The 22,422-nt window shown below is 42.1% G+C and overlaps 4 protein-coding genes across 7 annotated transcripts; 2 read left to right on the top strand and 2 right to left on the bottom strand.

Annotated features, from left to right (window-relative positions):
* Positions 1 to 297: 297 nt before the first annotated feature.
* LOC115747418 (protein bicaudal C homolog 1-like) lies at positions 298 to 5,254 on the bottom strand. 3 transcript variants are annotated; one of them, XM_030683570.2, is made up of 2 exons: positions 4,230 to 5,254; positions 298 to 590 (listed from the first exon to the last, which is right to left on the bottom strand). In XM_030683570.2, exon 1 carries the CDS (start codon positions 5,164 to 5,166, stop codon positions 4,231 to 4,233), a length of 936 nt encoding a protein of 311 aa, XP_030539430.2. In that variant the 5' UTR covers positions 5,167 to 5,254; the 3' UTR covers positions 298 to 590; position 4,230. The 3 variants fall into 3 exon arrangements, with proteins under 3 accessions (XP_030539430.2, XP_030539431.2, XP_030539433.2); XM_030683571.2 differs by lacking the exon at positions 298 to 590 and adding an exon at positions 2,693 to 2,946; XM_030683573.2 differs by lacking the exon at positions 298 to 590 and adding an exon at positions 3,508 to 3,775.
* A 1,883-nt stretch (positions 5,255 to 7,137) lies between these two features.
* Positions 7,138 to 12,966, top strand: LOC115747417 (poly(A) polymerase I-like). Of its 2 annotated transcripts, none has more exons than XM_048279479.1 (14): positions 7,138 to 7,366; positions 7,446 to 7,554; positions 7,643 to 7,759; positions 8,028 to 8,125; positions 9,574 to 9,657; positions 9,759 to 9,892; positions 9,974 to 10,046; positions 10,138 to 10,183; positions 10,294 to 10,403; positions 10,479 to 10,586; positions 10,683 to 10,742; positions 10,941 to 11,002; positions 11,514 to 11,829; positions 12,234 to 12,966. In XM_048279479.1, exons 1-14 carry the CDS (start codon positions 7,280 to 7,282, stop codon positions 12,435 to 12,437), a joined length of 1,608 nt encoding a protein of 535 aa, XP_048135436.1. In that variant the 5' UTR covers positions 7,138 to 7,279; the 3' UTR covers positions 12,438 to 12,966. The 2 variants fall into 2 exon arrangements, with proteins under 2 accessions (XP_048135436.1, XP_030539429.1); XM_030683569.2 differs by having other exon boundaries at positions 7,446 to 7,560.
* Positions 12,967 to 13,096: 130 nt separating this feature from the next.
* On the bottom strand, positions 13,097 to 14,982 carry LOC115747460 (acetylajmalan esterase-like). Its single transcript, XM_030683643.2, has 5 exons — positions 14,618 to 14,982; positions 14,312 to 14,524; positions 14,076 to 14,224; positions 13,621 to 13,894; positions 13,097 to 13,507 (listed from the first exon to the last, which is right to left on the bottom strand). The coding sequence occupies exons 1-5, from the start codon at positions 14,922 to 14,924 to the stop codon at positions 13,290 to 13,292; spliced, it is 1,161 nt and encodes a 386-aa protein (XP_030539503.2). The 5' UTR covers positions 14,925 to 14,982; the 3' UTR covers positions 13,097 to 13,289.
* Positions 14,983 to 18,070: 3,088 nt separating this feature from the next.
* LOC115747459 (cyclin-P3-1-like) lies at positions 18,071 to 18,752 on the top strand. Its single transcript, XM_030683642.2, is given in 3 exon segments — positions 18,071 to 18,090; positions 18,092 to 18,427; positions 18,587 to 18,752. Coding segments are annotated over 3 exon segments (522 nt in total).
* Positions 18,753 to 22,422: the final 3,670 nt, after the last annotated feature.

The following is a 22,422-nucleotide window of genomic DNA, read 5'->3' as shown; positions in this document are numbered from 1 at the left end:
ATGAACAATGTCCACAACTATTTGTGTCTACCTCAACATCATCCCATGCATAAACAATTGTTTAAAGAGAACTTGCTTGTCCTGGCTAAAAAAATATGATAAACTCATGGTTACGTTTGTTATGCGAAAAACGAATGATTCAAAAGACATTTTCTTAAAATGATCGCCTATTTTGCTTACAAAAATAAGTAAACGAATTCTTTTTTCATCATCCACGAAAATGTTTATGTATAAATTGTTATCCATAATGATAATATCTTTCATTGACTAATTTTCAAACTATAGGAGCAATCATTTTTAGGAAATCTTTTTCCAAAACCATTCATTTTGACCAAACAAACGGAGCAACAAGCTATATATGTTTTCTCCATTCTCATCCCAAAGTACATCATAGGTGCTTGAAAGTGTAGAAAGCCAGTCAGTAAGAGCTCTGCTTGAATCTTCAGGATCAAAACAACCAACAAAGAATCAACTGGAAGACTGAGGATGTGGCACAATTAGCTTTTCTATTACCTGGTACAGCGATTGGGAGGAACTGGGAAGACATGCTCAAGACAGGAGGAGTAAGATCATTTACAAGCTTTCTTGACCTGTTAAAGAGGCAGGCTAAACTCATACAAGAGTGAAAAAAGAAACGAATTTGGGAGGCTGTGAAAGAAAGAAAAATCCTCTTGTAAATTCCTCGTATAGTTATGACCAAGCAGGCAAAGAGAGAGAGAGAGAGAGAGAGGCTGCTCAAAGGCCTTCATATTGATGAACCCTGTCCCCGTCACTGCCATTGTTCAGCTGTGGTAAAAAAGGAAAAATAGGACTTTGATTGGGGAATCAGCAGAGGCTAACATTTTGACCTGTTGTAACTTAAAAGAAAGGGAAGTAACATGCAAGAAGATGCTTAAGATTCAGGCACTCGATACTGTAACTACTGGTCATTCAATGGGTGCAGCGTCAATAGTCTTAAAATGTTCCAGGACTCGGTGTTAAATTCCCGAGGTTTGGAATGGAATAAAAGCAGTTGAAAACACGAAGTATATTCCAAGACTTGCTTACTTCATCTCCTTTTCTGATACTAGTGCCCAGAGAACTAAAAGAGCTTTAGTGGTAATGAAGTCCAAGGTCTTTCCTTAAAGTAGCATGAGTCAAGGTTTGGCTTTACCTCTAGTGTTCTTTAACAGATAGAAGTGCTGAACTATCCATGGCTTTAAATGATTCTCCTAAATGGGTTGCCATCTATTAGATCATTACTGAGGAAAGATGCTACCCAGGCATAATTTCTTCTTAACTAACTCTGGAGCCACTCAGTGGGGCAATGATATTTTAAGGACATGAGCACTCTCACTGGTGAACAATTAATCACTGTCACTTCAGTTTCATTATCACACATGCGATGACACAATCGCACTCACTGACGAACTCAGTTTCAAACACAAGGTAAGATAACCCTATCTGAGTTCATATTTCCCAAATCTAGAACATGATAAGCAACCTGACAAGCAGATCCCATTTGACTGAACTCCAATCAATTATATCTTGCCCTTGCCATTTGCTGTAAACTGATGCAGCATGTCAGAAATTCAAGCGAACTTTTTTACTAAAATGGTTAAGTTCCGCAGCCAATGCTTTAACATGAGATAAATGAACATGATGCTCCTCTCTGGTGGAAACTTACAAAGAAAAAATCGTCCTATCTGACATACGGACTCACATACTTGCGCCAGTTCTGTTCTCAACAGGATAAGTTCATAAACCAATTCCGAACACTGTAGTAGTGGGTAAAAGCTTCCACACACCCATCATCCATTTCTAAGCGCTCAGAGAGGTGTACAAGAGCACCTCTTTGTTGCCAAAAGTATAAGTTCATTTCTCATGTGTCTTCAGTCTCTTGGGAATCTAAGAAAATTGAATATATCTGCTAAGAATAGCATGTCTATTTGAGACTGGACCATAGAATGCAAATTCTTCTAGAATGATAGGATCAAATCATTTTGAAGACTATAAATTTGTATTGAGCTACCACTACCCAGATATTTCAAAAACAACTACGAATGTTGACTATTTTTCCCTTACTATGTAGAGTGCAACATGTGCAAGTCATACCTTTGTCATTTTCTAACCCTAACTATCATTCACACCAAAACTGCAGAAGTTTTGTCTAGACTTCTCTCTTGTATTATAAACATCCACAAGAAACCTAGAGTCACCTCCATTACAAGGCTAATTTTAATCACAAGCAAAAACAAAGTGACATCATACATAACCTTTAAATTACCAAGCCTCACCAAAAGACTCTGCAGGATAAACACGTAACCTAATTCTTGTAGTCATTTTCTGGTGAAAATGAAGTCAATATATTTATGTTCATCAACGGCTAGGTCCTATGCTCTCTATAAGTTATAAGTTGGAACCAAAGGCTAGACATGTTTCAGTAACATTACTGGAGCAGAAACTTTCCCTGATAAGGTCTTTATATGATTGACAATGTGGTTCGATTTGTGTCAGATGAGAAAAATTCTTTGTATTTGAGAAGAACACATCAATGCCGGCAATAACAAATTACAATAAACATTGTGCACCAACGATTTTACTCGCCGAGATTGATAAAAATACTGGCCTTGTGAAAAGATGAAAAGCATAGTGGATAAATTTTCTTAGCATTTTAGATGATTAATAGAAACACCAGCAATGTGAAAAATCATATTCATCGTGCTCATGGAAGTGCTTTACAAAAGTGCAAGTGCTTGAACCACATTTTAGTGCCATTCCATTCTTCAAAAACAGTTGCGAAGGACTCACGCCAGATAGAAATAAGTAAGAACTTCTCAGGTCAAAGAGGACTTTCATAGGCTAAGAGACGTACATTTAGCTGCGGACCCCTTTCCTCTTCTATCCTTGAGATGACTTTGCTCATCCAAAGACGCGTCCAGTTGGTATATGCAACAAATGCATTACCTAGTTATTAATCCAATCACAAGCTCGAGACACACATTCATCTTTCAACTTTTCACCAGTGGCAGCACCAATTTTGCTTCAGCAGGGTTAATTCAACCAACTGAAGAAATGTTTCTCAATACTGTAATTAGCGGTACTGTTGAAAAGCTAATTTAGTTGGTCAATTGTTAGTTTAGAACCCAGTGAAATCGCGACCACAAGAACAATTATGTCTAGAATGTAATGTATTATGCCTTTTACAGAAAACACGGTTTAGGCGCATCTTGTATTCGGTACCATGGTTCTTTAATCAAGTTGTAGCACAATTTATGAATAGCACTTGAAATTTCCATGAAAATCAAGTTCGAATACCAATAGGAAGCACCAACTCAATAAACTCTCATATGTGGTCATGCCCTGCTCTTTTGCCGCTCTGCTCTCAAGATCATTGCAAGTGAAAAAGAAAAGAATTCCTGTCATTTCCTACAGCATAATTTATATTCCATGGTCTAAAATAGCCATTTTCTGGTCAGAAACTTCACTACAATATTTGCTAAAAGCAACAGATTTCTCATTCATTTATTTTGAGCAAGATGGCTTCTTGTCTTACATCAGAGTATCCACTCATTCAAAAGCTGCATATCTTCAAATGGGCCCTATATTGAGGACACATGTACAAACCATACATTCCTATCCCTACTCCATGAGATATCCCCTCCAATTACTGAAAGTGAAGCATGCAAATAACAGCAGTGTTTTAAAAGTTCTTATTGTGAGACAGAGAAAGTGAAGCATACACAATATCTTCAGCCTGGTGAAGGGCTTGATTAGACCATCAGCCAACAAAAACCTGCATCAACGCATCATAGGCAGCAATTGCAACATATTTGGAACATGGAAGAACTTGCCAAGATGAGATGCAAGCAAGATACGGTCTCAAAGTTCGTTCAGTAAACCAGCGGAAAGTGTAATAGTCCTTTTTGACAAAGCTAATGGCGTCAATTAGCAATATCTAGCTTGGGATGCCACTAGATTTTGGTCAAATGTCTAGCTCAAGTTTTCTGCGCTTTCTTCTTCCAATGGGATGTAGATCAGTGAGATGAACCTTTTGTGGTTTCTGCTCTTACTATCAACAAATACAATATTCAGCTCAAGAAGGCACCATGGTATGATCAAAGTTAGAGCATTATTCGCATCTTTATTCGTTATCAGGAGGACAAACCCAAAACCATCTATGACAAATGTTATCAGTAACAGAAGCTATCACTGACTATCTACTGGGTTGCATCTAAAGAGCAACTCACATCACGAGAAACCCTTGCGAAGCTTCTGGATTGCCGAGTACATCTTCCTCCTCGATCCCACCGCATTTATCCCCATATCCTTCAAATCCTCCAGCGTCAACATCGGCAAAACCTCATCGTCAACCTCGTGAATCTCAAAAACTGGGGCGTACCGACTAAGCCCCAATTCAACGAGCCAACTCCTGACCCCGTCGCTGCTTCCTCCTTTCCCGTCTCTATAGTCGGATTCTCGTGCAGTGTCGAACTCATTTCCGCCGTTGTCGCGGCTCAGAGAGGCTCTGCCGCGGCTCGGCCTTCTCTGCCAATTGTCGAGCGCCGCGGCATCGTCGGTCGAAGCCGGACTGTGCTCCTTCGTCGGAGAGCCGGAATCGGCACCGAAATCCCGGAAACCCTCATTGATCTCCTCCTCTTCGTCCTCCCTGATGTTGTCGGCGACGTTGTCGAGCTTCGACGATGTCCAGCACGATCTCGGGCGCTTCGCAGCGATGCCGCGCCTCGCCTTCACCTTCCTGTGAGGGAAATCGAAGCCCGAGCTATTCTCGAGGTCGTGAAACTGAGCATCGCCGTTGACGAGGTGCGTCAGCGAGCGCGCTTTGACCGATTTGGAGGACTGTGGATTCGAGGACTCCTTGGGGAGTCTCCACGACGACGTGGGCTTGGGACGCCGCACGTGCGAGTCGTGGGCGGCCGTGCCGGGCTGCTCGCCCCCGATCTCGCCCAGGCGGACGCTGGGCCGGCGGTGGCGTTTCGGGGCGAGCGATGGACCAGGATTGTCGCTTATTGATGGGGCAAGGGCCGGCGCGGCCGTAGCGGCGCCGGTGTTTGCAGCGGCTGGTGGCGGCGGAGCTGCGGTGGCTGTTGGTTGCGACGGGGCCATGGCGGCGGAGGCATCGTCATGGCTGAGTGGGGACTCCAGCAAGTGTAGCTCAGCCGCCATTAGAGAGTCTGAGAGAGAGAGAGAGAGGGAGGGAGTCTGAGCGAGTCTTGAGGGTGGGACTCAGGTGGTCCTGGTCAACGTGGATTTGCCTATGTGCTTTACCTTTTATGGTAAAATAATTGGCAAGAAATTGATTAGGTTGATATAGATAAATTCTTTTACAGTGATCGTGAGAAATTTCACTAATCACGATATGTTTTACTTAAATTTGATGCCATTAGGGATATGCAAAGTAAACTCCGTGCGCACGAAAACGCGTACGAACTCGATTTATTCTAATCCGGATAGGTCGGATGATCCAAAAAATAAAAAAGATAGATCGGGCCAGGCTTTTGGGCTTAAATAATTTTTTGAATTCAGGCTCTAGTTATTTCACAAAATATAAAAAATATTTTCTAAAAAATGATAGGTTGTATAATTTGAAATAATTATTTAATAAAAAAATTCTTATTGATATATTTAAACTTTTAAAAATATTTATTTATTCAAACTTTTTCGTCCAACAAGACAAAAATATTTATTTATTTGTTAATAAAAAATTATTATCGAATTAAATTCGTTTTGGGATTCTCTCTCTCTCTCTCTCTATCTCATCAATCCTTTTCTCCCTCACTCGTTCGCCAAGCTGCGCTGCTGCACGGAAAGGACGGCGATGAGTAGGAATGTAGGATGGGGTAATTTTATCCGTTCACACGTCATCGGGGCAGGTTCCCAATTAGGGTTTCTTCCCGTTCTCGAGGAGCTTATTTATTTTCAAAATATTGTAGATTATTTTTGTCGGCACAAAAATTGATCGATTCTGTTCATTGCTATCCTTAAGTAACAAGGTCGGTCGATTAGGTCAAAGAGCGGGCCAAAGCACAAGTCATCAATGAACGGAGCAATGATAACTCGAAGAGGTTGTCGATTAACCACGGACAACGGTCATCGAAAATAAGCGTAACGATTTTTTCAAGTATTGAAGTAACGTCGTTTATGAACTTTACGGCGAATTGCCAACATGTCAGACGAGAACGAGGACATTGGAGCGATGCGAACACATAGCCGCCGAGCGACTATTTAGATATTCTCGTAATTTGCAACTTCTTGCGGATAACCATGACCGAAATACCTTGAGAAGTGTAACTACGTATCAATAGTATTATGAAATTACTTGTGGATTCGAAATCCGTAACTGTTTGCGAGAAATGTTGTTAGTGAGGTATGAAAGTTCGTGTTGTAATCCTTAGTTATTCCCAACTTAAAATTACCCGCATGTTCGTCATTTCAAGACTTCAAATTGCCATATCAATAATAGATTGACAATGCTGCAAGTAACGGTAATGTTGCCGATGAGATGGTCGTGCCTTCTGAATCCCTAGCCGCTAAAAGAATGGCGGGAGATAATCGTCCTACAAGATAAAAATTAGGCCACACTAATTGATGCAGTTATATTCATGGATGGATCGGGTAATTTGAAACTCATGTCTCATGCCTTCACTAGTCATTTTGAAGGGGGTCTCGTGACTCTTGTAAGAAACTCGATAGGGTTATACAATCTTCAGAATACATTCTTGAACACCACATCTATAACCATTCAAATATGCAAGTAAGTCTTAAAAATCAAAAGGCCAAAGAAGGCAGTGAATTTTGCGCCAAATCAAATTGAAAGAAAATTAGAGCATATAACTAGTAACGCAAAGAAAATTTCACACGATCTTATCCATCATCGATGTCAGAATATAGAAAACGATCTTTCTCATAAACCATTAAATCAATGGTGGATTAAGAAAGACTTCCTCGTATTTTGTGTAATTATCTGTGTTTTTTGTTATAATTAATTACTTTTAATTTGGCCAGAAAATTGCTTCTCTTTGAACCCTAAAAAGCTCGATCTTGAGCGCCACGGCATGGGCCTAAGCCCATTTCGGCCCATTGACACTATCCAACTGCTGGATCCTCCTCATCCTCTGCAGATTTCTATGGTTTCAATCCTACCAAAAAGCCGCCACCGCCACTTCGCAGTTCTGCCCTCGCCCGCCGCGCTCTCCGGTGTCGGGTCGCCGATTTTCGATCGGCGAAAACCCCCCTGCAACGTCCGTGACATGGTGAATCGCCCGCTTGGTACTCATCGATGGCGCTTGCTGCCCTCGGCTTCTCGTGGTCAATCTCGCGCGTTTCGCTCTACCGTCATCGCCCTCTCATTTTCTGCATCTCCAAGGTACCTCTCTTTGAGCTTCTCCTTTTCCTTTTTTTCATTGCAATGGTTACGAAGAGAAGGTGGTTGTGGGAGTCTGCAGGTGGGAAGCAGCAGCAGCAGTAGCAGCAGCAGCTGCTCCGTTGTAGTTGAATCCTCGAGCTTTGTAGAGGAAAAGGGGACGGAAAATGCTAGTCATTTGATCGGAAACCGTCAGAGTGAGCTCGTCGGACTCTTTTTTCTTTTGGTGAAGTTGGAAGTTTTATGGGCTTCTGGGGTAATTGTATGTTAATACTGTAGGGGACGGTGACAGTCAGGCACCTCGATGGAAGAAGCTGAGTTCTGTGGAGCTTGGCATCAGAAGTTCGATGATTTCGAAGCCCGCGAGAATGGTTCTGAATGCGTTAAAGAAAAAAGGTAAAGGCATTGTGGAGATTTTTTCGACTTGTGCACAAATCAATATGTGGGTTGGTCGAAGTAGCTTTAGTTGCTAAAGGTGTTGTATTGTAAGTAGCCGGCATCAATTTATCTGATCTTATGCTGCAAATGATGTGTTGTTAGGCAAAAGATGGCAAGGCAATGTACAATCGAGTAGGGCAGCATAAATTCTGTGTATTTCCTGTATGCGAAAGTCGCACACTGGGCGTTGGTTTGTGCATGGACATGATCTCGCATTTTATTGTAGGTCATGAGGTATATCTGGTCGGAGGCTGCGTACGGGATCTTATATTGAAGAGAACTCCAAAAGACTTCGACATTATAACCTCAGCTGAGCTCAAACAGGTTACCTTTTTTGGTTGATTAAGCACTGCACGGCAGCCGAGATACTGTGTGTGCTGGAAGAAATGTGATATCACTTGAGGCTGTACTTTAAAAACTGTTGATCAAACGCTGTCTTGCTAAATTAAAATGCATAAAGTGTTGGACACTTACCTATATCACTTATACAATAAGAGTTATACCTCCCTTGCTTATGTAATATTGGCGGCACCCCATAATTAATCCTTGTTCTTCTTTCGGTCATGTCCCTAATTTTCTCAAACCTCATTGACCGGGTCTTCTGCTATGTCACTTAATCAGCAAAGGTTACAACTGGTGATAATACAATATTTTGTCGGATGGTTTTTAAATGTGCTCGTGATGAGCATAAAGTATTGTTACTTTCGATTCAAACTCCAAAATTGACAATTAAGATCGTTAGACCATTTGTTTTAAGTGCCCAAAATCTATTGAGCATGCAACAAGCACAACTTCTTTATTACTTCTTAGACATTTTCAACCAAGGTTGATTTTACACGACCCAATCGCTTCATGATCTTAAACTTTTAAGTCTGAAAAAGTGATCATTTGTAAGTTTGGACTAACTTAGTTCTATTTCTTTGGCTGATATAACTGAGTTCTAATTTATGTTGTATGAGTGACCAAAAATCAATGCATGCCTTAATGGGATTCATAAATATATCTGTTGTAGGGTATCCAAATGGATGACTCAGAGATAATGTAGATCCGTAGGCATACCACTTTGGTAGCTTGGCAATTCGCAGGCTTTGAGGTTTGTTATGAAGACTGCTAGAGGATTGGATCCAAAAAGTAGATGATATGTTCATTTATGCACCTGAGATTTGTAATAGGGAGTTTTTTTCTTATAAGCCTGATTTAGGAAAATATCAGTAACCGTAAGATTTTTATGTGCTCAAAATGAAACTACCGAATTTCCTCTCATGCTTTTGGTTAAAATTTCAGCCACCTGGAAAATGTTAGGACTGCCTAGCCTGCCTAAGGATGAAAATGGCTTTGTGGCCATTATGGACCGTTGCTTTTTCATCCATTAATATGGCCAAATTTTTGAGGGAAAATGGCACCTGAAGTCCTATACCTTTTGCTAGAGATGTAGTTGAGTCTTGAACCTTTTTAATTTCCGATTGTAGTTAGAAATTAGAATTTGCAATTTAGACCTCCCATCATCAATGTCCTCGACTTTTTTGCATGGCATCTTGTAGCAGGTGCCATGTTGGACAAATTCAGAAAGTTCCATATGGGAAAGTTGTTGATGAAGATGATGGAAAGGTTACATTTGAACTTTTTAAACAGTTTCGAATTACTTTGTGCAAATTAAAAGGTTTAGAACTTGACTTCTAGTGCGATTATTGCTAGTTCGGTTATTCATGGCAATTTTTCATTGCAAAAAATGTTAAGGCGGTTATTTGAACTTCATTCCTCAACCGTCTTAGGTACGAAATACCTTTTTAAGATGTGAAGTTATTGGCCGACGATTTCCAATATGCCATGTACATGTCGACGAAACTATGATTGAGGTTGGTACATTGCATATACCGTGTTGACTTTTGTTTGTACCACACTTTGCTTTGCTGAGTACTATATGCATCTTTTTCTGTTGATTATTGTTTCCGGATAGGTTTCCAGCTTTAGCACCTCTGGAAGGAACTCTTTTGGGGGGCTCAGAAACAATGTGAAGAGACCTCCTGGCTGCTCTGAACGGGATTATATGCGATGGAAGAATTGCCTAAAGCGGGATTTCACGGTCAATGGGTTAGTTGCTTGAATCTGACTCAGAGTTTGAGATTAATAATTCTTGGGAATAATTTCTAAGATATACTTTTATTTATGCAGATTATTCTTTGATCCCTATGCAAAGATAATATATGATTATGTTGGGGGAATGGAAGATATCAAGAAAGCTAAAGTATGTGAGCAGCCTGAAGTTATTTTAATCTGCATTAGTTATGTTAAAAATCACTAAACTGGCGGATCTCATAAGGAGTCTTTGCTTGTAGGTGCGAACTGTAATACCTGCAAATCTTTCATTTGTGGAAGACTGTGGTAAGTCTCCATCCTTTTGGGATGTTCAGTTTACTGGTTTGGAGGTTGTAAGTTTTGTGCTGTTGACTTTAACCTTGAGAGATATCTGACTTCTTTAACATTATCTACAGCTCGCATTTTACGTGCATTTAGAGTTGCATCACGTTTGGGATTTCGATTTACTAAAGAAATAGCTCTCTCTCTGAGGGTCTTATCCCGTTCTGTATTGAAACTTGACAAGGTATATCGGTTTCTTGTCTTCCATGGTTTAGCTACTGTTACTCGAATCTCATGTTCTTTGGCATCCATTCTTCAGGGTAGAATTCTCATGGAGGTGAATTACATGTTGGCATTTGGATCCGGGGAAGCTTCTTTGAGATTGCTCTGGAGATTTGGACTTCTAGAATTGCTTTTGCCGTTCCAAGTATGCAGTCTCTCTCCAGGTTTTGATAACCTTCAAGAACCAATCCTTTTTCGCATCTCTCCCTGTAAAGATGTTCTAATCAGCTCAATCATACAGGCATCGTACTTTGTTTCCCAACATTTCAAGAGACGTGACAAAGGATCTAACTTGCTCCTGGTTAGTCTGGGTCTGCTTTGTTCCCTTTATTTTTCACACGGCCAACATGCTTTGGATGTTTCGTCATATAGTATCCTTACAATCTGAGAGTCAACTACAAGACAAGGACTTGTATTGGGAAATCACATATTCTCCTAATTATAGTTTATATGTACTGGTTTCCATCTCATGGTCATTGCCACATTGTCTCTGCTGCAGTCACTGTTTGCCAGCCTTGATAAAGTGGTGGCACCTGATCGGCCATGTCATAGTAGCTTATGGTAAGATCTTTCCACAATTCAGTCCAACATTTGTGGAACTTGTAGCATGGAGCTCAAGACTCACAGAAGCTGATCCTTTGAGATCTTATTGTTTGCGCCTTCAATTAGGAAATTTTAGCTGCCGATCATCATTGTATCTCGTCACATCAATGAACATGACCGAAATGTGATTGCGCTGCATGAGTGCTCGAGTTTCTTCCTCAATCTTTTGGCTCTGAGGAGAATACCTTCCTCTTTTTAAGATAAAGGATATTTAGCACCTGTTAACTCTCTCTCTCGCGCGTGCACACATATTCATGGACAGCATAACGCCGTGATTCTAATATGAATACGCTTTAGCTGATATTGTGATAATCGACAGGCAAGCTTCCAGATCACCATTCATGTTTCCACTTCATTGCGTTATTTTTCTTCTCATGTATAACATTTGTTTGTAGTTAGCCTGATTGCTTGATACCAAAATAAATTATCTCGACCTGCCTACAATGTACTATTTGTGTTGCTGTTGCAGGTTAGCTATATTGGCTTTTCATAAGGCTCTTGTCGATAAACCACGGGACCCTTTGGTTGTCGCTGCAATCAGCCTTGCTCTCCATAGTGGTGGTTCTTTGTTGGAAGCTATAGAAATAGCAAGAGGAATCAATCAACCACATGACTCCATTTATATGGAGCTTCGAGAATCTCCAGTGCTTCACTCAAAACTTGCAATGAGGGATGAAGTTATTGACCTTGCTGCATCGATCAAGGATGTATTATTGAAGATGGCTAGTGCACATTATGTGTCCCAAGCAATGGGCATGTACCCCCAAGCACCTCGCACTGATTTGGTAAGAACCCAATTTGTCATGCCAAATGGGTGTCGGTATTAGTTGTTGCATAGTCTCCTAGTTTAGGTGAAACAAATAAATGCACAGGGTGAGATGTTGTCACTTTGGTTTTGTCCAAGCCATCTGGGGAAAAAGTAACCTTTTATGAGATCTCGTAAAATTTCCCCTCTTAATAATTTTGTTGTTTATAGTCTTCGGGTGGTTTCAGTTATTGCGATATAAGGGGTCCTAATCTAACAGCATCCCTTCAGTTTCTCTTTTTCTTTGATATTTCTCAACAAACTTTCTTAGTATCTTTTTTGTTCGTTTGAATTCAACCTACTGATGACATTTTAATAGACTCACTTTAACATCACATTTTGGTGGTTTTGTGTCCATTACTGAGTATCTGTTTTCCAATTAAGGTTTTTGTTACGGAGGCCTTGCTACAAAGAACTTGCAGTATATTTGATTGTGTCAGAAGGGGCATGGAGAGGGGAACCGTGTCTAGACAGTTAAAAATCGACTATGATTCCTTGTCATCGGGGAGCTTGAAAGAGGTTCGTCGTACATTGGCAAGGATTGTTTTTGACACAGTGTATCCAAAAAAGAGCCAAGAACGTTCTTGAGGTACAAAGCTCTGTTTCCTCTGTAATTTTCTCCTCTGGAATGGTGTCTGTGGACATTAGTTCTCAGTGGCCCTTCAAAAGAAACTCTGGTGACAGATTGCAAGTTGCTGGAAAGGGCACTGCGGTGCCCAAGGCTCCCACATCCTATGGCAAGTTGCTATCTTGGAAAAATTTTAGTTATGTTAAAAGAAAATATTTTCTTATGCTCTAAAGTCCAAATTTTCATGGAAACTTTGAGGATGTTGATAACCTCTGAAGGGTCAGGATAAGATGTGGTGATTGAGCATTAAGTGGTTTGCAGAAGAATTAGGGATCATTCCCCCATATTACATGCTTCCATGGAGAATGCTGAGAGTGGATAGAGAAATAAAGCATCATTTTCTTGGGAAACAGCTTTTCCAGTGAACAGGTCATGTATTCTTCATACTTTTCTGTTAGTCTTATAGCAGCGAGCGCGAGCTGTCCATCATAATAGTTAGAAGGACAATAATGTGTACCCTTCTTCCATTCATGTTCGGCTTCTCCCTGATGCGAATCAGTGCAGGTTAGATGAATTGTTGTCCTCGGCGTACACAAGGATTTGTAACGTGAAAATAGTGTTGATGTTGAGAGAACGTTCCGCTACGAGATATTAAATCAGTAAAAAAGCTGTCTCCAGAAAGAAAGATGCCATGTCGACATTTGTACTAGCAAAAGTAGTTTATAGTGTACTTATAATTCAACCAGCTCCCTCTTTATTTGAGTGGATCATATTTTATTGAGTACAGAGAAAAGAGGTTTCAACTATATCTCCCTCTTTATTTGAGTAGATCGATAGTTAATCATGTATGTATGAGCTTGTGTTGCTCTTGACTATGTGGCACAAGACAGTTCCGGGAAGATCTTGTTGATGTTGTACTCCGTGATGCGGCGATGTGCTGCCTGTGTTAGATGTACACCATCCCAGCTTATGAACTCATTTGGGTTGGGGCAAGCTGTGATGCCTGTTGATCCACACATTCGGGTGAAGTTGAAGTTGTATGACCCACCAGTTCCACAACAAGCTTTTAGAGCCGATTTCGGGTCGAATCCTACGATGCAAGGCAAGAAATCGTCCCATCCTTATCAACATGGCAGGTTGACGGCATAGCCAAAGCAACAAAGTCCGAGATGAAACAAAGATGGCAAAAGCAGATGTTTTTACCTAGATAGGAGGCTCGGCGAAGCACATACTCATAGCCATTGTAATAGTCTCCATAGAGTATGGTAGCATGAGGGAATTCCCGTCTAAGCTTAGCGAGCGCGACTTGGACGTTAGTGTTGCGGAACTGTGAAAAGGCGTTGTAGGCTTTCAGGCAACCTTCGTCGTCGTATGCGTTCGAATCGTTGCTCTTGAAAGAAGTCAGGTATATTGGGGAGCACCCGATGGCGAAGTCTCCGAACACCACTACTTTGGAGGCACCCAGTTTGATCAGTTCCTGCATTTAGAAGAGATGTTTAGTCTCAACTGAATTTATGCCAAGTCATTAGTTCTGCTCTGCAAAGAGGACAGAGTCCCCGAGTTTAATCGGGTATTTCACGAGCTTGGGATTTATCTATTTGAAATCGGTGCTTGTCCTTATGAGGGAAAAAAAATATTGTGTTCTAAATAAATCTTACCCTCGTGACAGTTATGGTTTCTTCAACCAGGGGAGGCACGTAAGTCATGACTTCTGGAATAGATTTCCCCTGGAGAAACGAATAGAGGAAGTCGTTGCTGCCCATCTCCCCAACAATCACAAGAGATCTCTTCAAGTTCTTCCCACACTCTGACACAAAATCGCTCGTCAAAATCGCAACGACGATCACAACAATGCCAGTCATGCAGTAATCAGAAGAGATGTGGCATGGCATACCATCTTGTGACCCGCAGGTTGAGTTGAGATAGCTCCTGAACCAGTTGAGCTGGAGGCGCAAGGGAACATCGGAAGCCGGCACGGTGACGTTTCTCGCGGCATAGAACGAAGAGTTGAGGACGGTGCTCCCGGCGACGGCGAAGTTGACTCCGTGCTCGAAGGAAAGATTTTTGCCCAGAGAGGGATTCACAAGAGGGAGGCCAAGAGCCATAGCTGCCAAAGAAGAAGATCATATATTGAAAACTCTAGGTAGCCATAGTATTCATTTTCCCGGGAGGGTATTGGGGGTTCATTTTGATCCCGTACCGAAGTAGTCGACTATGAGGCGGCCGTCGGAGAAGCGGCCGGTGGGCTTGCCGAGAGTCTCGCCATAAGGGAGACGAGCAGCCTGGGCGCCAAAGCCGTTGGGTCCCACGATGCGGATGAGGTTGCCGGTGTCGGAGGTCGAGTCTCCAAACTGGTATATGGCGTCGATCCGACAAGGGCGAGCGGCTCGGCCGTGGACACGGCCCGTGGAGAAGAGCAAGGAGGACGCGAAGGCGAGAAGAAGAAAACGGAGAGTGATCTTCGAGGACATGGTCATGGTGATCGAGCGCAAGGCTTGTTCTTGCATGGAGAGAAGTGGGATGTGTGTTCGTTTATTTCTTGTTGGGAAGTCGTCAAAGCTCCGACTATAAATACGAAATCGAGGGAAAACGTCGTCGCTTAATACGAAGATGATTGTGTCCAGGAATCGATCACGTGTCGGCCGTAGAAAAGTACGGAACTGAGCCTTCTCGATTGATTTTGATGGCAACGCGGATTTTTTCAAGAGAGGAGTAAGTTGCGCAAATGAATTTTGCCACAATACTTGGACAAAAAGATCATTAATCTAACGGTTTATTTTGTGATGACTCGTCGAATTAGCAATCGACTTAACGACAAGTTCGATTCAATCCCTCCACCTTATATTTTATATACACGTGACGTGCTATACACAATCTTCACGAGATTGCTACTTTCGAGCTTATCATAAAAATCCCATATTCAGATAATTCGACCGACACTTATGCCCGTGTCTTTTCTAGCTCGAAAGATTTAACGAGCTAATCCGTGACTCGAGATAATTTTGTACGATCGATGATGGACTTTTCGTGGCAGTAAAAGGAACTTAAGCTTGATAGAACGTGAAATATAGGATAAGCTTACGGAGGGGTTTCTTAGGGTTAAAATGCAATTACGACCGCACGTGCCATTTTCCCTTTGTCGTGGGAAAGTTGCCTTGAAACATTTGCACGAGTCGCTTACTTGATGGTTTTGGTCTCCGGAAGATGAATCAAAACGGCGAATATTCCATTCTCTTCTCCTTCCAAGTCGTCCGATTCATCCCTGTTCTTTTTCATCTCTATCTCTTGCTCGAGGGGCGCAACTAACGCTACGGATTTTGTCAACGAGTGCCCTGAAGGCGTGTTTAAGAAACGAGTTAAAGCAAACTTCTATGGTTTTTCAACGTCCCGATCGTCCTCGTGAATGTTAGGTGCAATCGTTCCTATCATAATTGAATTAGTCTGCATAAAATATACTTAACAACGCCATTGTTGGTCTCCCTTGCTTGGTCAAAGTCAAAAGCTCGAGTTGAAATCGAGCTTGGAGAAGTCCTGTGCATTCACATGAGGATGATGAGCGCGAGGCTCTTTTCGTAATTCCTTGGAAATTGGCTTGTATCTATCTAGGCGCGGTCTTAATTATCAAGAAACGTCTGCTCTAAACCGACTTAATGATGTGGTATGGAAAAATCCGACTTCCTGCTTCTTCTGATCACGACACATCCATGGATGACACGCTCAAGTTGCTGAAATTGGCAATCACACAAAGATTCAACGGCAACACACTAAGATTTGACGGTTGCATTGTAGGATATATAATTGTCCATAAAATCATAAACTTATTGTGCGACGGCCAATACAGCTGTCTACGTAGAAACATTGGCTCTATCTCTCTCTCGCTTTTCCATTGGTCTAGAATTTTCCTGATTATTGTATTGTCCTTCCTTGACCATTCTACATTAAATGTATAATAAGTGGCTGAAGAATACATGAAGACATTGAAGAGGTCGGTAGACCTTGTGACGTGTAGCCTAACTTAGTAGTGGTTAGAACTAGGGACTGTAGATTTGTCCTGCACGCAAAATAGAAGCAAAATTATCGGCTGTTTTTTTTTTTTTTTTGGTCGAAAAAAATTCTCTGTTTATGTCGGAGATAATTGGCGTAAAGAGTCGGTGGATGAAGGCTATATAGATAGCACAGCTTTCTCAATTTGTGTACACGCCCAAAAATGTAAACGTATAAAGGGAAGTGTTGAGTAGTATGTGAGCAGTTTTGAGGTGTCCAAAACAGTCAAGCGCATCTTACATTAACGGCAGATATCAGAATCTTATCAAAACAATCACGATCCTCATAGATAGTAGATCTTAGAATAATATCCAAATCCTCTATCACAACTCATCAATAATCAGAATCCAACACTCGCATCCGTAATCATAGAAAGCATAGTTGTAAGAATAGAGATCTACTTGCCTCGACTAAGCAAGAAATCAGACAGATGAATGATCAGACGATTCGTCGGACTAGGTCGGCGTACGATCGATCACGGCCTAAGGCGATCGGTTAGGGCAGCCGGTGTAGTGACAACAGTGGGGCGGGTTCGTGGATGGATGGACGATGGTTGAACAACACTAGGGCGGTCGGAAGGCGGTTGGCGTTCTAGCAGAGTAACGATAGAGATTTATAATAGTTCGATCGGCTTAGTCTAGTCGGCGGCTTGCGGTTTAGTCGGCTTATGACGAGTCGGCGGCTTCAATTGCTTGCAGATTGGACCAAATGGTGACATGTGTCAAGCACATGACACGTGTCACCCGCGAGTAGCCTGCGGCTGCCACGTGGCAAACGGCCTTGCCAAGTGCTGACATGTGGCCCCGCACGTGTCCTCATGCTGGCACGCGTCCGATTCTAGCCTCGGTTGTCTAAATTTTTCATATATTTGACGCGATGAGACCTAATTTTAACATATCGTGTCCCCTAAAAATAGTATCGGGTTCATAAAAATTCCTGAAAAATAACTAAGAGTTCAAATAAAAATTCCATAATGCTTATTCCATAATCCGAACTCATTAAATACTAATTTATTCATAAGTAGGTGAGGATTTTTAGGTTGTCACACGGAGACATAGGTTAGAGACCATTATACGTGAGTAGGCGTTCAAGGGTACGTCGGAGCTCTGCCACCGCACAAGTCAAAGACTGTAAAGTCAGTCAATGGGGGACCGGGCTTACTTGGTATAACATCGAGCCTTACAACCAAGTCATTATGGCGGACTTTCCAAGTTTGGCAAGCGGTGTCGAGAAGGTCAACAACCCCAATTATAGTATTTTGAGTGTCCACTTAGACTATTGCTATGTCAAAATTCATGGGAAATCGTTGGCGGCAAAGATGTGTCAAATTGGTGGATTGGGTTGGGTTTCGGTCGAATCAAATATGGCCCAACCCATATTGACCCATTTAACCTACTTTGATCAATGTTCATGCAATGAAAATTTAATGACCCATACCCGACCAACCCATATTGACACCTCCCGCCCTTCTCTACCACTACCTTGTCCGCCGCCGCCACTCACCTGCCATAGCTCGCATGCTCGCCCACCGGCAGCCCTCCCCCCCTCTCGGGGCCGCTTGCCTGTCGCTGGCGCCGCCTACCCACCCGCTTGACCGTTGCCGCCCAACATGTACCTTTCTCTTGGGATTAGAACAGGGCAAAAAAATGTTGGGCTTTCCTCAGGTTTTAATGCTCCTTTCTTCAGCGCTTGATAGATCTTTACAGAAGAACGAGAGACTTCTGGAGACATCACATTCTAAAGATGTAGTCACCATTTTCCATGGCGTAAGACCGCCCGCTCTGACCATTCGCCAATACGTCAAACGCATCTTCAAGTATTCGGGTTGCAGTCCGTTCTGTTTCATCGTCGCTCAGACTTGCATGGATAGATTCGTCCAGAACATGGACGTTCGCTTGAATTCTCTAAATGTTCATCGCCTTATGATAACAAGTGTCACCATAGCAGCGAAATTCGTCGATGATGCGTAAGTACTTGTCTCGTGCATCAATTCCTTACGTGTTAGGGGTTGCTTTAGTTATCTTGAAGTGTGAATTCTGGTCCCCCACCTCTTAGCTCGTAGTGAGAATCCTTCATTGCACGCTTTGCTGGTTTCTGAAGGGGTTATATCATGTGCTCCCTGCGGGTTCTTTAACAATACATACTACGCCAAGGTTGACGGAGTGAGCACGCCAGAGCTCAACCGGCTAGAGATGAAGTTCCTGTTCAGCATAGATTTCCGACAACACATCAGCATCAACACGTTCCTGCGACACTGCTTGCTGTTGGAGAAGGAACCATCCGATAACTAATATCAACTTTGCCGGTGGCGGGGGCGGGTGGTGGGCGGCAGCGGTAGTGGGCGAGTGGCAGGGGTGGGCAGCGGCGGGGGGGGCGGTGACGGGCAACGGTAGTGGGCGAGCGATGGCAAGCGGCGGCAGCGGCTGGGGACTTGGAAAGCTATAGCCCATGGGTCAAAAATAAATCGAAAATGAATTGAGCTAAAATCCATTAAAATCCATATTTAAATAGGCTTTATAATCTTAAATCCATATTTGACCCATTTAAGTTTAGTAAACTCATATATGACCCAAGTGTATAAAAGTGAGTTAAAAGTGAGTCAATGACCCATATTGACACTTCTAGCGACAACACCACACCACCCGAGGATGATGATGAGTTAAGAAAACAGAACATGGAAGAGGGTAAGGCTCTTTATGTTCTTACTGTTACTATAGAGGATCCGTTCTTATAGCATATCAAGGGCACAAAAACCCCGGAGGAGGTAGGGGATAAATTGGTGGGATTGTTTGCACGGACAAACAATGCCAAGCTACAAAGGTTAGAAAGCGAGCTCCTCTCAATCTCAAAAAAGAATAATGACGGTAAGTAAATATTTCTCTAAAGTTAGATTTTTGTGTGAAGAAAATTACAAAGCTAGAACCTCAAAAAGCCATCTCTAAGACAATAATGAGAAGAATCAGTATTTAGGGGTCATAGAAAGAGCATAGCAGTATTGTTATGGCCACCCGTGGATGGGCAAAAGGACTAACTCTGACTGAGTTGGCGAATATAATTGGCCAATTAAGAGTCTTTACACAATCTGAAGGGAACGGATCCCATAAACATACGCAGCGGAATTATTCTGAATCAACAAGCCCTAGAATCAATCTTGAATCACCGATCGAAGAAATGCATCACGGAATGAGCGCACCTCGAGTTTTCACAGATTAAATGTACACAATGCAGCTTCAAGAAAATTGAGTCGCCCGTTTGACGTTCCAGAGAGGAGATCGGGAGTTCGTCGTCGTTCGTCACTTTTCTACGTTCTTTGTTCTTCATTGAGAGAACGTCTAAACAACGTCTAACGTTCTTGAATAAGATAATTGCCTTTTTGGCAGTTTATCTATAATAGGTCAAGGGCTGTGATAGCCTACATGCGCGGACCACGGTCCTTCCCATGCACCCTCATTTTCTAACACAATCGAATGTCTAATTCTGGGTTAAGGATGATGAAACTGCATTCTTTAGTTATAAAAGAGGTTCAAGAGTCATATGAGGAACGGTGCTGGTACTTCAGATGGCGAACAAAGGAACAGTCGTGGAAGCTTAAAGTGGCGACAAGAACAGAGAAGCGTTCACCCAGGGGGAGCCCATTGAGATCATGACGAGGATGATGATGAAGATGAGATCAACAAAAGACATTGTAGACGGTGCTACATCTACAACAAAGTAGGACACATTGGTAGAGTTTGTCGGTTCGGGCGAGAGGAAGGAAATGTTGCGATGGTTATCAACAAGGAGATTGAAGGCGAAGAAGAATGGAACTTCCTAGCTCCTATTGCAGTGAAGGAATGAGAAGAGATTGCAACCGCATGTATTATTGAGTCCGATGATTTGACAATCCTTGTCGCGTCCCCCAAAGAAGAGCAAGCCGAGGGAGAACTCGAAGAAGCAAGCAGCGATGCCAACAAGCAGTTGTGATAAGGAACTGCAAGAGATGCAGGAGATGATGAAGAAGCTGAGAATCAAGAACATGAAGATGGAGAAGATGCTGAAGAAAATGGGTGAAATGCTAAGGCAGAAGGACAAGGAGCTCCATGCAAAAGAAAGAGAGAACAAGAAGCTTCGACGTGAGCTCAAGAGTTTGTGGAAGATCGAGGAATTCTAGTATGGGAGGGACAAGAAACACGAGAAGGAGAAAAAGAAATATTGCCTAGAGAAAAAGCACATAGAGGACAAGGGTGTGGAATATTAAGAAGAAGAATAAGGAAGTAGATATTAAAATGACTCAAGCATTTTGAGGGTGAAAATGGAAGGCAATTATCAAGATTTCGAAAAATATTTTTCGAAAAATACTTACTTATATCGCTTATAAAAATGAAAAGTTATTTTCATCACCTACGAAAATAGTTGGTATAAATTGTTTTCAATAATAGAAACATTTTCCATTGTCTAACTTTTCTAAACCATATAACCAATCATTTTTAGGAAAATATTGTTCAAATCTTAAATTTTTCATCAAACAAACGCACTATTAATGATAGTTAGAATTAGTGGTCGTAGATTGTCCGACAAGTGAAGTAAAAGCAAGGATCTAGACTTGTGTCGGGGAATATTTGCTGTGAGAGTAGGTGGAAGAAGAAGGCTATAAATAGCACAGCAATCTCCATTTGCATACACGCCCAAAAACAGAAACATAGAAAGAGTGTCTGCTGTAATTTCTTTTAAATTTAGCCAATTTACTCCTAAACAAAGCTCCAAGTCCAATCTAATACAACCTTATGTACCCTTAAATAGAAGTTTTGCCTAATAATTGTCCAAAAAATCATAAATCTATTGTTCTGCTGTTAAACATTAAATCGATAAAGTTGTCCCCGGAGAGGAAGTTGCCATCAAAAGTAGTTTATAGTGCACCTATAATTCCACCAGCTCCCTCTTTATTTAAGTAGATCGTACTTTTATTCTCAGTACGGTGAAAAGAGATTCCAGCTTTCTCTGAGATCAACAGTTAATCATGTATGTATGAGCTTGTTGCCCTTGACTCTATGTGGCACAAGACCGTTCCGCGAATATTTTCTTGACGTTGTACTCTGTTATACGGCGATGCGCCTCCTGCGTCAGATGTAGGCCATCCTAGCTTATGAACTCGTTCGGGGTCGGGGCAAGCCGTGACGCCCGTCGATCCACACGTTCGGGTAAAGTTGTAGTTGTATGACCCGCCAGTTCCGCAACAAGCTTTCAGAGCCGATTGTGGGTCGAATCCCACAACGCAAAAGCAAACATTTCATCCTCGGTAACATGCAAGTTTGACGGCGTAGCCGAAGCGACAAAGTCTGCGAGAGTACGACGTGAAACGAAGACGGCAAAAAGCAGATGTTTTTACCTAGATTGGAGGCTCGGTCAAGCACGTACTTGTAGCCATTGTAGTAGTCTCTATAAAGTATGGTAGCTCGAGGGAATTCCTATCTAAGCTTGACAAGTGTGGCTTGAACATAAGTGTTTCGGAATTGTGCAAAGGCGTCGTAAGCTTTCAGGCAACCTTTGTCATCGTACGTGCTCGAATCGTTGCTATTGAAATAGGTCAGGTATATTGGGGCGCATCCAATGGCAAAGTCCCCGAACACCACTTCTTTGGATGCACCCAGTTTGATCAGCTCGTGCACTTAGGAGAGATATCCAGTCTTAACTGAATCTGTACATATTTTTATTAGATGTCATGGGGAGTGAATTCCTGAGAATTTTGCTGGAAACGTTTGGTAAATCATGCAGACTCGGACAGTTCGACAAAGAGGATAGAAAGTTCATGTGATTAGAACCCGGGATTTCAGCAAGTACTTGTTCTTCTGCAGAAATAGAGCATCCCGTTCTTGAGCTTAACGGAGTATTTCACGAATTCACAGTTAATCTATTTAAGATGGGTCTTTGCCATCAAGGAGAGGGAAAATTCCAAATAAAAAGCCTGAAATATCCTTATTTGTT

The sequence above is a fragment of the Rhodamnia argentea genome, chromosome 5, assembly GCF_020921035.1.
Source record: "Rhodamnia argentea isolate NSW1041297 chromosome 5, ASM2092103v1, whole genome shotgun sequence".
In the NCBI taxonomy this organism is placed as follows: domain Eukaryota; kingdom Viridiplantae; phylum Streptophyta; class Magnoliopsida; order Myrtales; family Myrtaceae; genus Rhodamnia; species Rhodamnia argentea.
Note: the sequence above shows the minus strand (reverse complement) of the source record. Positions and strands in the feature narration are given on the sequence as shown.

What these genes read in the sequence shown, in the direction of transcription:
- LOC115747460 (XM_030683643.2), bottom strand. Translation starts at nt 14,924, where the DNA reads ATGCAAGAACAAGCCTTGCGCTCGATCACCATGACCATGTCCTCGAAG. An exon ending in AACCTGCGGGTCACAAGATG is followed by an intron (nt 14,225 to 14,311) that starts GTATGCCATGCC and finishes ATTTTGTGTCAG; the next exon opens with AGTGTGGGAAGAACTTGAAG. An exon ending in AAACCATAACTGTCACGAGG is followed by an intron (nt 13,895 to 14,075) that starts GTAAGATTTATT and finishes TTCTAAATGCAG; the next exon opens with GAACTGATCAAACTGGGTGC.
- LOC115747418 (XM_030683570.2), bottom strand. Translation starts at nt 5,166, where the DNA reads ATGGCGGCTGAGCTACACTTGCTGGAGTCCCCACTCAGCCATGACGAT.
- LOC115747417 (XM_030683569.2), top strand. Translation starts at nt 7,280, where the DNA reads ATGGCGCTTGCTGCCCTCGGCTTCTCGTGGTCAATCTCGCGCGTTTCG. An exon ending in GAATGCGTTAAAGAAAAAAG is followed by an intron (nt 7,760 to 8,027) that starts GTAAAGGCATTG and finishes ATTTTATTGTAG; the next exon opens with GTCATGAGGTATATCTGGTC. An exon ending in TCGACGAAACTATGATTGAG is followed by an intron (nt 9,658 to 9,758) that starts GTTGGTACATTG and finishes GTTTCCGGATAG; the next exon opens with GTTTCCAGCTTTAGCACCTC.